Source organism: Leptosomus discolor, chromosome 4 (genome assembly GCF_034619465.1).
Source record: "Leptosomus discolor isolate bLepDis1 chromosome 4, bLepDis1.hap2, whole genome shotgun sequence".
NCBI classification, from domain to species: domain Eukaryota; kingdom Metazoa; phylum Chordata; class Aves; order Leptosomiformes; family Leptosomidae; genus Leptosomus; species Leptosomus discolor.
In genome coordinates, this window is record NC_141394.1 from 10,064,408 (window position 1) to 10,078,246 (window position 13,839).

At 41.8% G+C, this 13,839-nt stretch overlaps 1 protein-coding gene across 1 annotated transcript in view; it reads right to left on the bottom strand.

Moving 5' to 3' along the window:
• The window catches only part of WRN (WRN RecQ like helicase), a 45,887-nt gene that overhangs the window by 327 nt on the left and 31,721 nt on the right, over positions 1–13,839 (bottom strand). Inside the window, exons 24-35 of the mRNA XM_086464900.1 lie at positions 13,168–13,338; positions 12,994–13,088; positions 11,456–11,531; positions 11,209–11,282; positions 9,561–9,639; positions 9,187–9,299; positions 8,178–8,292; positions 6,896–7,021; positions 4,952–5,114; positions 3,704–3,918; positions 2,178–2,249; positions 1,478–1,615 (exon numbers count right to left, since the gene is read on the bottom strand). Of these exons, the coding sequence (XP_086321026.1) occupies positions 1,478–1,615; positions 2,178–2,249; positions 3,704–3,918; positions 4,952–5,114; positions 6,896–7,021; positions 8,178–8,292; positions 9,187–9,299; positions 9,561–9,639; positions 11,209–11,282; positions 11,456–11,531; positions 12,994–13,088; positions 13,168–13,338 (1,437 nt within the window). The remainder of the gene's footprint in view (positions 1–1,477; positions 1,616–2,177; positions 2,250–3,703; positions 3,919–4,951; positions 5,115–6,895; positions 7,022–8,177; positions 8,293–9,186; positions 9,300–9,560; positions 9,640–11,208; positions 11,283–11,455; positions 11,532–12,993; positions 13,089–13,167; positions 13,339–13,839) is intronic.

The window sequence follows — 13,839 nt, forward strand, 5'->3', positions numbered from 1 at the left end:
AGTCCTGGCCCCTGGTGCTCAGCATTGAATGTGGACATCAACATTGCTAGTAGAAGGCTTATGTCTGCCCTCAACACAACACCCCCTTTAAGTAATTGAGGGATTAAGAATCAAAAGCTAGAGCAGCAAGAAGAACCAAGGCTGGGAAACATTTGACCTAAGACAGATGAAAGAAAAGCCAGTCCCAACTGTCAAGATAACAAATAAAAGAACTGCAGTTCCTCTGTATGACCTGTGAGAGAATACAGGCCCAGGCAGGGGGTGAAAGTGGATGCCCCAAATGGTGATAGCTCAGCAACACCTGCTGCCTTCCCTGATCACCAGCTGAGAAAAAGGGACTGAAACCCACAAACACAGCAGCGGTGCCCATCACCAGCCATGCAAGGCACCTTCTTCCCCTCTCCTCAGAGGAGTCATGAGTGTGCAGGGCTCACTCAGGGCTTATATCCCCCAAGGAAAGTCTAAATGTACAGCCCTCTCCATGCCTGCTGGGTGTATCCCTTGCAGTTTCGGTGGCAATACAAAGCTATGTAAGAGCTTACAGCTAGGAGATAAATGGGTTTCTGCTCATAATTCAGCCACCAGTTCTTAAATAATGGAAGGCTGATCTCTGTTGAGAGGTTAGTCTCAAGATGAACAAGGCTGCTGGCAACCTGCCCTTGGGAAACACATCAGGAGAACCTATCTACAGCTAGGAGAGGTACATCAAGAGGTATAAGCACAACACCAGGATCCCCAGCCCAAGCTCTGGTGAAGCAGAAAGGGTGCAGAGACCATTACCCTGATCATTCTTTGCTCCTGTGTCACAACAAAGGGGCTTTACTTGGAACTGAGGTTCAGAAAGTTCTCTGAAGCTACCACCAGCAATCAAAAAGATAATGATATAATGTATTTAGTGTTTCAAATAAGATAGCTGTTGTGCTATTTAGGAGTTATACCTACTTAACACTGACCAGACCATGAATAATGATTTGTCTGCATCATATTTGCACTCCCATCAATCTCCAGTTTCAACTGAAGCAAACTGTACAGCAAGTAGTGCTAGTCAGAGCTCCCTTTAGCAAAAATGCTATACATATGCTCATAGAACTTCTGTTTACCATGCAAAAATCCTTAATGGGATCAGCACAATCTCACACAACCCTACACCTGAAAGAGGAAAGGGAGCCAAACATCTTTTAAAAAGTGTTGGAAGCATCTGCCACTAGATGGCTGACAAGATGTACCGGAGAAAAAATTTCTGTAGCTGGCTGACGCTGCGAGACAGGTATATTCAGGCACAGCCAAGAGCAATAAAAGCACCGTGCTATCACTGTATCAAGGATATTAACAACAGAAGTTGGCTGGCAATCTAGGCCAAGCTTTTAGGCACAGTGAAGAACCCAGATGTAAGATGGGATTTTGGTTTGTTAGAGATCAACACCTAAATCATCACGTCCGGGCTGCGCTCCTGGCACAGAGCTACAGGCAGTCTCACCTTTGGCTGAGAGTCGGCAAACAATTCCTCCTCATCAGGATTGGGGGCAGGCTGATTCCAGGAGGCCAGGGTGATGGGCTTTGGGCAGGCTGCTGCCCCTCTGCTACCCGGCTGGCTGTCGTCCACGCTCTGTACAGCCTTTCCATATGACAGTAAGGAGGCAGGCTATTATATCTATTATCTATCACAGCATTAAAGCTTAAGTCTGCACAAACCAGATTCAATGCAAAGGCTACATTTTGGAGAGGTTTGTTTGGACATAAACAAGTCTAATTACAAACAGAGTTCCAACACCACTGCTTCACAAGATCACTAGCTATTTCTTATCCATTTCATCATAATGAAATTTGAGCAAGTGAAGCACATCAGTTTCAAACACAAAGGAACTGGAACTTATACTTGGACATTTTTCTTTTTTGTAGTGGAGAAGAATACTTTGTCCATCCCCATGGCTCAGAGAACTTGAAATACTTGCTTGTGATTCACAAGGGCTGTGTTTTCAAATGTGTCTTTACTGCAAAGGTGTCAGTTAAAAATGGCACAGTAGTATTAACTTCAAATTTCTGTATAGTGCCTGCTGGTCATAGGTTGGAACAGCCAAGCTGAGATTTCTGGATCAACTACACATCACTGCATTACTGAAAGCATCACTAACGTCAAGTCTACCACATGCTTTATTACAGTAAGAACATCTGTTTACCGAAGCTGAAGGCACCACTTGCAGATGGGTTTTCTCTGCTCCTTCCTTCAATATTGGATTCATCAAATTACCCTGTAAAAGCAGCAGTAATGCAAGGCTGTTAAAAATCCAAGAACATTCATTAGCAGATTTAAAAGCTGTTTGCTACAGGGAATTATTAGAATCAGGATATCTTCTAAAGGAGAAGTACATGAAGACTATTTGGATTAGCTTTTGAATTTGCAGTCTACTCATTTGTGTAATTTGGTATTATAATATTAATTTGATTTCTAATAGCATGTCATTCCTGTTATTAGCTCCAGCAGCTAACAGCAGCAGAAAAAAGTGTAATTAGAGATCACGCAATTGGACTGCCAGGAGGTCAACTTCAGGAAAAAAGGCTCAGACACAGATATTGAAGAAACAAAACAGCGCTCAGGGATGCAAGAGAATCTATTTGTCAAAATGGCAAGGCTTCAAAAATTGTTTGATCCAGAGTTCAAGAAATTAAGCCCAAACCCTGTAAGGAACAGACATGAAATCCTAGCACAGGCAGCAGAAGGATTTAGACTTTCAAATTTTTTTTACCATTCCCACCAGGATACACTTCAAGGCAGGGTGGCCTACCCTACAAGGTGCTGAACTGGGACCCAGGAGACACAGAGAAGCCAGCTGAGGCCTCAGAAGACTGGCCTGGCCTTTCTTGAACAGCAAAGAGCTCCTTGTTTCCTGAGATTTCTCCCCAATGAGTCAGACTTATGGCATGACACTTTTCTTGCTGGCTATGCCCAGCAGTTTCACACAGAGGAACCCATGGAAGACAGACATTTCTGGCAGGCATTGCCTCTCGCATTTTCACACTCTCTACTTTTCTGCTGTCTTAAAGCTTTCTGCACAGTAAGAGAATAAAATTTTCCCACATCAGGTTGGTGATCAGGTACCAATGCACAGGGGCAACACAAGGGCAGAACGTGGACTTTGTGGCCATGAAGGATCCAGCTTACCAGAAGTTTTCACACTGGGGAGAACTTGGAACTTCAGCTTTTCCTCCACTGCCCCAGCTACTGTAAATCTGGGATTTTACAGGGGACCTTTCGCATCCACAGCCCAAAGGTCTGGACAACAGCAAAAAGTGTTTATTCCTCCTCTGAGACCACTATTAAGCTGTAGTTGTGATGGTCTACAGTGGTGGATCACCATGTGCCTGATCTTCCTTGGCTGCACCTATTACAGCAGCGATGGGCTGACAGTCCCACATGGGAACAGATGAACTCAGGTGGCATGTTTAACAGACCACAGCTAGGCTGCAGAGGGGCAGTCCTCTTCCTAGGTCAATACTTTGCAAGAGGAACCCTCTGGTTCTGCTCTGAGCATGGCTCTTGGAGCAGACAGAGGCAGTCCTACTCAAAGGCAACAGAAAGGGGGATTGTGAAGATGAGACACTAAGCACTACTGGAATCAGCCACAACATAAAAGGGCTTTTAGTCTGCTCCTACAGAGAAGAAACATTATTTTCACAATACAGTTTTATACCTTCTTTTACTAACCTTTGTTTTACTCCACAAGGCATCTTGCCTGCTTGCTTGATCTGCTCCTGTTTTTTCCTGCTGCCCATCTGACCACATCAACTTCCTTCTCATGCCTGAGCCACCCTGAGACTTATTTCTATCCTCTTTCTCCAATAATGCAATAGTCATCCTGATGAGATAGAGTTCAATATTTGCAGGAACAAGTTTTCTAATTGCTTGAATTTTGGTGGTGTCTTCGAAAAAAATACAAAGACAACGTTAATTGTTTTTTAATTCTCTTGCCCTTCATGTTGTAAAACACATCAGTTGTCCCTGATTAAAGCATAGGATAGACTAAGGCATGGAAAAAACCTAAAAAGTAAAACATATGGGTTTGACAGATCATGAGCTCATGGGATAAATCCCCACCTCATTTGTGCTCACACAAACTTACTGTCCCCAAATTTAATCTAAAATATCAGAATTGCCTGCCTCTAACTTGCATGTCCTATCAACCATTTCCTTTGAGGAAGGCTATATTAGCTCAGGCTGAAAAGCCTCTCTCCTTTCTTAAATAGTGCCATGCCAGTTCTCCATTCCAGCATGCCACTAAATTTAAGAAAGCAGTCTGAGAATCTGTTTGAGCTGTAGCTCCTGCTGAAGAGACACATTAGCCTGCAATAGGACCAGAGTAACAGAGCTAGCAAGTCAGCAAACTCTGAGACATTAAACTACCAGGGCAAGACTGAACTTTCAGTCACTCACAGAACCACGAGTCAGTAAGTGGTTGTCTTCAGCCTCTCAGCTAGCCCATGGCACCAAGATGATAGTGTTAAGAGGAAGAACTGCTTTTCCTGTACTTCTTCCCATCATAAACAAATACCTTACAAAGAAGTTGCACTGGAGAAATTCTACAGCTCTTATTCAGCATATTTTCTGTAGATACCAGTACTTACAGGAAGACTGTCAGGGTGGTGTTTTTCCTTGAGTAAATACAGATTTAAGAATGATGCCTGAATCTTTTCAACAGCCATACAATCGAGTGAAAGGATTTGTAAAGGGCTGCCCTTTTTCACTCTTTAATGAATCACAATTGCCTTATTTTACAACATGACTTTGAAAGGAAAGCAATGACTTGGGCATTCCCATGCTCTGCCTTACCACAGCCCCAAGCCTTCCAGAAATGATGGCTTCTATCTAAAGAAGCAGCTGAGCTGTCAGTTTTCCATTCCCTTCATCTGTATGCCTCTGTCATGAGAGGCTGCAGATAAAGGCTGCAATGCTCACCCGAGTCAATGGGAGGATTACGGATAACATCAGAAATGATCTGTCGAACTTCAGGAGTCAAACCCGCTCGCTCCAGGTTGACAGGGTAGCCAGCTTTCATCGCCTGGAACAGGTGAGTGCCAACCTCAGAAAGAGGCAGAGATCTGCTCTCACTTATAGTCCTCTAGGGAAACAAAAGCAGAAGGAACTGAGATGGCAGAAGTGGCTGAAATACAACTCAAAGCTCAAAACCTGGCAACCTCTCATTCCCAAGAAACAATCAGGGAATACTGGTACATAGCAGTGCCACAAACCTCCCCAAAACACCTTGTTACTCCTAATACTTACCTCATTTCTTTTCCAGCTTGTGAAAAGCATTTTTCTCTTGAGGGTACTACTCAGCTCGAGTGTAACATCTCACCTTGAACGTTAAATGAAGAGAGCTTCTACACAGGAAGGGTGCTGTGTGGCCACCTCCAAGGCTCACTACAGCCTGCTTATAGCTCACATCCCTTGTGACACAACACTCACTATCACACCCTTTCCACCCTGTGGCAGCTGAATCCCAGCAATTTCTTCCACAAAAGGAAACAGATGCTCTCGCCTCACAGTTAAGTCAGAGCATCAACCCAGCTCCTACTTCATGAGACTTCTGTGTCTAAGCATCACACGTCTTCTGCTAAGTAGCTGTGACACACCTGACCTTTCAGTGGCCCATTTGATTCATAACATCTATGCAGAACAGGGATAACAGCACCAAAACAAGTTCCCCCTCATTTTCACATCTGTTAGATGAAATCTTTCTCTTAGAAAATTTGCCTTGAAGAAAACCATCTCCAACTATCTACCTAAACTTGTACTTTTCAAGGAGAGATTTCAAACTGGTTACTTGTCTTCCTTGAAAGCACAGGTTTCAAGCTTCTACTGATTTCTCCTCAGACAATACACAGACTGTGCAGATAATCATCAAGATTAGTGGATACAGAGCATCAAGTTACTCATTAATACAAGTGTTTCTAGTTAATTAGTCCTTAGGTACACCTCAAAGTTAGGAACTATCTGACAAGGTTTACCTGTACTCTTGGAAGGGGCAAAGCAAAAGTCAAAGCACTTTCAGTTGCCTACTGTAGAATCAAAAAGCAGTAAATAAAACTACATCAAAGCAGCTCATGAGGTTCATCTTCACAGGGTATATGGCATAACGGCAGTTTAGCCACACGCCCTGCAGCACTTCAACAACTTAGAAGTGACAGGTAACTTGTCCTCAACTTTTGTTCATTAACAGGAAACACGGCTTTCCAAAATCTGAACTAGAAAGCCACAGTAATACTTAGCACTTAGACTTTTAGTTTCACATTGAGTCTTCCCATGAGCTTTGTTTCTTGACATACAAGTCTTACTCATGGATATGGCATAGGCAAAGGAATAGGGATTTGCTGCCTGAACCAAGATGAGAGTTAATGACATCAATAGCTAATTAATCTTAAAGATAAGCCTATATACAGCCCCAGGCTTGGTGTCCTTTCCAGCAGGCTATTGGATCAGGAAGTTTTTCCTATATGCCCTTACTACTGTGAAAAAAGAAAAATCCAGAAACAGGCAGAACTAACACCTGCCATAGAAAAAAGGACACTGCATCACTGTACTAAGAGAGGACAATGAGGTAACAGCAATCATTCTGCCTGATGCCCTGCCAGCCTGTAGGGCATTGTAACAAGTTGGGAGCTGTATCTTATCTCACTGTATCGCACCTCACAGCAAGCTCTGTTTTTCATACTTTTACCAATCCATACAGTCAGATGAGCCACTGTGTGCCAGGAAAGATAATGCCTCAGTGTATTAAAGCAACCCCATCCCAGCATTAAGCAGAGGATTTCAGATAACTTGCAAATCCCCCTCCTCTAGACAGAGCATCCCTGCCATTAGTTTTCAAAAAAGAAGGGATGCCCACAGGGAAGAGCTTACCACGGAGAGGTTTTTCTCTTGGAACAGGACATATGTGACATGCTCTGAGGGAGAGAGGGCTCTCATACGCTTCCAGGGAGATGCTTCTTTCTGATCTTTAGATCCGGACGTGGTGAATATGTCAGTCTAAGTGAGATAAAGAGGATTTAGAAGAATTATATCCCAGTGACAGCCAACGGATGACCCTATCATTATCTGAAGTAATCTCAAAGAGTAACATAAACAGAGTCATTCATCTCTATGGAGCTTGATTTTGAGCCCAAGTCCACGTTCCACAAAAAATCCAACCCAAAGTAAAGAGGGAATCCAGATGGACACCCACATACTCTCATCTTAATAAAACAAGCATGGGATTGTCCAAGAGACTTGCAGAAAAAAATGCAACCAGAAAAAGCATCCAGGTCAAGCAACACTGAAAAAGTTTTGTTATTACACATAAAGCTATTCCATCAGTGGTATTCAGCCTGACGCTTAGTATGGGAAACTCCATTTGTTTTAATCTTCTGATCAACACAGATTTCTTAAAAAACCCAAAACAAACAGGAATGCTTTTGGTCCCTATTCCTAGACGGCAGTAGCTTTCTGTGAAGCAGAAAGACAACTTCAGAGTCTTAAGCATTACAGAGAAGTATTATTGCTGCTCTGCCTGCTTTCTAGACTAGATAAATCTCTTAAACTGTAGATTTACATAGAATTAAGATCCCCAAAGCAAAACTGCTTTATAGCTCCTCTAATCCCCTGCTCCATTGCCCCTCCCTAGTGGTGTCTGTCACCATAGTGACTGACAAGGAGCCACTCTATGGGAAGTCTCAGACAGAAGAAAATCAACTGTGAAAAGAGAACCAACAAGAGTTACTCACAACAGCTGGAACTCTAAGCTCTTCTGACAGTCTCCTAAGGAGAAATTTAAAGGAAGCAAATCCCTGCCTTCCAGGGATACCAAGTCAGTAAACCATGGCAAAGGAAAGTTTACTATACCTTTGGCCTCCACTCCCAAATTACAATAACTAGCTGCAAGCTCTCAATAATACAACACCTATCAGGGACACAGCCTGGCCAGACGCGTGACCTTTATAAGGAAGTCCTGAACTTTCAAAATGACCACACCGATCTAGAACATCAGCCAAGTCCCAGTGTCATTGCCAAGCAGCACATTCAGATTTGTGAGGCCTATTTGTACACAAGGTTAGCAAGCTTCACTATCATGCTTCAGTGGAATAGCTGTGACAAGGACAAACTCTGAAGGCGAAGTCTGACAGGCAGACACTTTAGTAAGTCATACCTGCAAACCATTCACTTGGCAGAAGTCCTTAATTTCAGCCAGCAGAGGGACCAACATAGTGGATTTTGCCTCAGATACACCATCAATTCTCTTCACATTCTCAATGCTCGTAGGCCTGGTTTAGGAGGAATAATAAAAACCATGGAAATTTCCTACGCCAATGCTTTGAAACATCAAGAGTCTGTTAGTGACACATGCTTGGACTACAGATCTTAGTCAAAACTTGAAAAAGTCATTACTGTACCCTCATCATCTCTGCAACTAATTAAGTTCACTGCACTTTTGAATCATGGAGCTTGGCCACAGCAAAAACTTCAAGGTTGCTGCTTAATACTTTGGAAGATCAGTTTACTATTTGCTTTGACCTCGCAAGAGCACATAAGCCAAGAGCTCTTCTATGGAACAACAACATACACATTCCAAAAGTAATATTGTCTAATGCCTTTTAGTATCCATGGAAGGCACTTCAGATGCATTACCAAATGAGCTGCCCCACAATGCCCTCTCATACAATGAGGAAAAAAAAAGAATTTTCCCTTTTTTTCAGTAGTTGAGAGCAACACTAAATTGTACTTGTTCTTCTACACTACAGAGCTACCCAGGCAAGGTAAGGGACAGCTCCTGACCTGTAGCTGACCCTTAGCAGGATAAGGGCATACTAAAATGATTAAAACACATCAGAGAAGCACATGGAAACGTAAAGATCAGTAGAAAACATACATCTTCCTCTGACTGGTCAACCTGACAGGTTTAGATACAAAGACAAACAAAGATGTCATTTGTTTTTTTTTTAATAATAGCTAGAGTGAAGGGGCAAGTGTGATGTCAATAACTGTTTAACTTGCACCAGTCACTGGCCTACAATGGTACTAGAGCAAACAGAAATCCTCAAGACAAGAGCTGCTCTTCTACCAACGAGGCATACTCTCCCAACAAAAGCAGAAAGGGGATTTGTGACTTGGCTTGCAACCTTCTCAGTTTGTACAACATGTATGCATGCTGGCTTTACCTGATTCGGGCCATTTCCACCAGGACCTTATTGGTTGCCAAGACAGCTGGAGGAATTGCCTTCTCATTAGCTACCTTCTGTCTAGCAGTCAGCAACTTGCCATACAGAGCAGTCTGTGAATAAGAGCCAAATTCTCATGAAGCAGCTCTAGGTCACTCACATAAGTATGATTAATATGACAGGAAAAGTTACAACTTCCATCATCTTTCCACTAATACACAAAAATCCTGCAATCCATGAATTCATCTTGTCATATTTACATCTTCTTCTATTCAAAACATGTCTGTACTATTAAGAGCTGACCAAGCCAGCTGCTCCGATACAGGAGGACTACAGTCTGCAATTCGGATACCCCGCCTTTTCCAAACACTTACCTCTAGTTCTTTTTCTCGGGATGAAACAGGTTCTGAGGGCTTCAAAGGAGAAGATTTCACCAGTGAGTGCTCCGCACCACTACCAAAAAAGAAAGAAACAAGAAACAAGCCCTGCATCAGATCAATTTATTCAGGAACTTTGCACAAGGCTGTGGAAGAGCAGCAGCCCAACTTATTCTGCCTGCTCTCAGACTGCACCATCAGACTGTGGTCTGGCACCTCATGCTAGCACTACACTCATACAAGACTTGAGCTGGTTGGGGCAAAATCAGCAGTATCCCTAATCTAACAGAATTCCTCTGTGTCTGGTCCTGTAACTTAGAAATACCTCTTACTGTCCAAAGCTCAAGTAGATAAAATTGCAGGTTTGTTGAAAAAACCAACAAACCCACTAATATCCCTATCTACAGCTCAATTCCCATATTGCTAACCAAAGCATGTTCTTACAAGCACTTGTCCGTTCATGATGCTATTCTGACAGCATCCCATGAGAAACACCTTACATTTTCCCCCATGGCTGATAACATTAATCCTGGCCAAAAAGAGCTAATAACTTCAAAAGCATCGGTGACAAGGACACGCCAGCTGTACACAGAATTAGCCATTGTTATCGCTAGGCATGTCTGCCTAGAGAGCAGCACAACAGCCACCAGTCCAGGGGCTCATGTACTTAGGGACATTTACCCCTAATTAGACTGCTATGATCATACTGCAATATCCGTTAGCAGACAAGCTGGAGTAAGAGCATCCTTTCCTAATCAAAGTGTGAAATAACACTTGGTTTTGATTGTAGCTGTCCCTAAAATGATTTTTCTTCACATGGCTACAGTAGCATATATTCAGCTGAAGTGACATATCCAATTTACTGTTGTCTGCCAGCACCAGGCTACTCACCTGAAGGAGGAATCAAACTGCTCAGAAATGCAAGTGGGTTTAATCAGAAGCACCACACAAGCCAGGGAGACAAATTACTTGATCTGCTTTTTGCAAAAGCTTATTTCTTTTGACTTGAGGAAGCCTCATCTTGATCTGTCTCCTCCAGACTAGCATAGAAAAGCAGAAACCTACATGCTTACTTACAGCCTCTGCACAAGGCACACATTCAGTTCTTCTGCCTTTAAAAGCAAGTCACAACTTTGTCTTTTTGCGTGAACTACATTTGCAAACTGCTCAAGAAAAACTATTCTCTGTTTCTTATTTTAAGTCATCACAAGTTCAAATCTATTACAGGTTTGACCATTGCATAGAAGAGACTACAGAAAACCTGGGCCCAGTAAAACTACCCAATATAAATCTGCTATTGCTCCATTTTTCTCAATATTTGCTCTTTTTCTTGCTTGGATTTGATATAGTACCAGTAAGAAAGTTTGCACTTCAGCAATTAATAGCTTGCTTTGCCTGTGACACTACAAATATGCACAAGTTGTCAAATTCAGCAAAGCCTGTTAAATGTTGTAATAGTTCAATATTTTGAAATATAATGCAGTGTACAGAGAGGTTTAAGTGCTTGACTTCTTCATTAATATATTCAAGATTTTTTACCATCACCTCACATATGAGAATGCTGGTTTTAAGGATCACCCTACAAACACTATCCCTATTAACACAGTCAAAATCAGGTAATTTGTTTTCGCTTAGAATACTGTACCTGTTAGGCCTGTTATTGCTTCTTGGAGGAGTTTTACCTTTTCTCTCATATGAAAACATATCATACAGAGACATCTATAACAAAACAGAAGAACAAGACAAACAAACGGTGATTTACCAGTCTTTCTGCTGAAGCTGCTGTTAGCAGCAAAATATTCTTTTGTGACACCATGATACACTTACAAGATTTTTTGAACACCAACAAGGATGGACCAGAGTGGTCCACAAGGAGTTGTACTCATACAGACCTGCTTGACTGGTGACTGTGTTGTTCCTTTTTTGTCTGGGGAGCGCTGCATTGAGAGCACAGGTAAAGGTCTACTGCTGTAATGAAATTATATCAAATAAGACATCACCATTTAAAAAATTAACATTTCGCTAAGAAAACTGTTTGAACTTGGTACAGGGAAATCTTTGGAAAAATCAAAAGTTCTTACTGATTTTTTTAAATTATTGGTATCACCATTGCTTGAAAAAACACACAAAGCCTGTCAATATTAAAAGTTTAACAAGCAACAACAATCTTGTCATATGGAAGAAACAGATTTTGGTGACAAAAGTGTCATTTTTGTGACAACACTTGAAAGACTTCATTTTAAAGATCCATTACCAGAGAGAACAAGTACCAACTTCCTGGTTTGCCCTAAGCACACAGCTTTTACTGTTACTTACTGTTTAATAATGAGTAATTTTTTTTTCCTAGAAGACCCATAGACAGTAGCTGAAAGCCACAACAGCGGAATATTAGAAGGCAAAAAGAAAATTGGTACTTAGTCATTACCCAATTTAGTTATTTTTTAGCAATACTGAGACAACCTAGACACCAGAACAGGTTCTTAAGGCCAGCACTGAACAGCTTTGTTCTAATATTATTTCTTGTCACAGCAAAGCCTCTGCAACCTCCCTTTCACTTTAAAAGGGTTGGCCAGAATGAATGTTTGTGAAGACCAATACAACCTTGTTAAATATAAGCAGAAGCAAAAGATTACAAGAAAGCTTCTCAGGCTATTTTCTTAGAGCTATATAGTCTGATGACAAATACCTGACCATCACTGAAAAAATCCCCACTTATGCAGACATTCACCACTCTCAATAGTTAAAATTTCACAAAAACACCTCCACCAAGACAGATAAACTATGACCTATTTGTGTACTATCAATTCTTGTTAGAATAAGGGCTTTTCAGTTTCATTCTCAGCTTAAATTTTATGAAAAAAGTAGGTCAAGTGCATAATTGGGAAAACAAATTGTTAGCTGCTCTATTAAAAGTCTTATGGTTTAACTCAGCACTAGAAAGAACATAATTCTTGATGGATTTTCCTCTACTGTTTCTTGTCTTTAGCTGATTACTTTCTCCATAAGGATAGATTGCCACAACATGCTTCCAGGCTATGCAGAAACATTGATTACAACACACACTTTCTGACTATTTTTGGTAGTTTCTGTGAACTACATTTCCCCACTAACCTTCCCAGTTATGTGACCTTCTGATCAGCTCCAGTAAAGACCTCAGTGATGAGGCACTTCAGATTTAAGCTGAAGCCACGCACTCTCAGGAGGACAAAACTTGTCACCTTTCATACGAGCAGTCGATAGAGGTGTCTATCCAGGTACTCCCACTGACTTTTTTTGTATTATCATACTGCCTAAGGGAACGCTTTGGCTAGAAAAATCAAGCGCAGAAGTCTGCTGTCCAACCTAGCCATCTCCAGGAGCAGAACTCAAACTGATGATCTGATGTTAAATTAGTAAACAAGGCACTCGAGAACAGATGTAGTATAATTACCTTCTAGGAGGTTTCTGCAGATTAAGGTCTTCGCTGGACTGTAATAGAAGACTTGGGTTTGAGGCAGATCCAGCTTTTAACAGCCAATTCCTACCCTGTAAGAAATAAACCATGTGGCCTAGCTATAGATTACTCAGAGAAGCTTTTGATGGGCAGCTTCACACCAAAAAGTACCTTCTGGGTAAGCATGCATGTGGTTGCAAACTTGCTGTGTCCAGAGACTTCTTTGAGGAATCCTTCCATTATCAACTGTAGGCAGAGCGATTTCCACCAGTTCTCTGACCAGTCTTTTCCACTACCAAAGAGAGGGTGTCTTCGGTATCTGTCCGGCAAGCGCTGAGAACTCTGGAATTATTGAAAGAAGTCAGAACTGTCCAGTCTTTGTGGAAGAAAGTTTCCAATATAACCAAAAACACGAGATGCAAGGAGCATGTCCTCAAGCATGTTTCTCCACAGAGTAACTTTTCTGTTAAGTCACAAGCCAAAACATTTTATTCAAGTTTATATAATACACATTACAATAACCACACCTGGAGCACCTCAATGATTTCTAGTCACCTAGAGCATAAACCATGCCTATTGCTTCATTCATGTCACCTGAAGAGCAGTTTCACCTCTGCTAACCTAATTCACTCCTGCGCTTTCTGCCAAGGCTGTGATGAGATCGTGACTTTCCTTTGCAGTAAGACCCCAGACAAACCTACACTTAGATCGCAGAACTGTTAAAACTGTTAAAACACCTCCCTCCATATATGGAGGAGGTTACAGGAATGACCCAGCCATCCACAGCAGTGAAGAAATTCAGTCATCTAGTACAGCTTGTATTCAACCAGGTCAACCTTACAT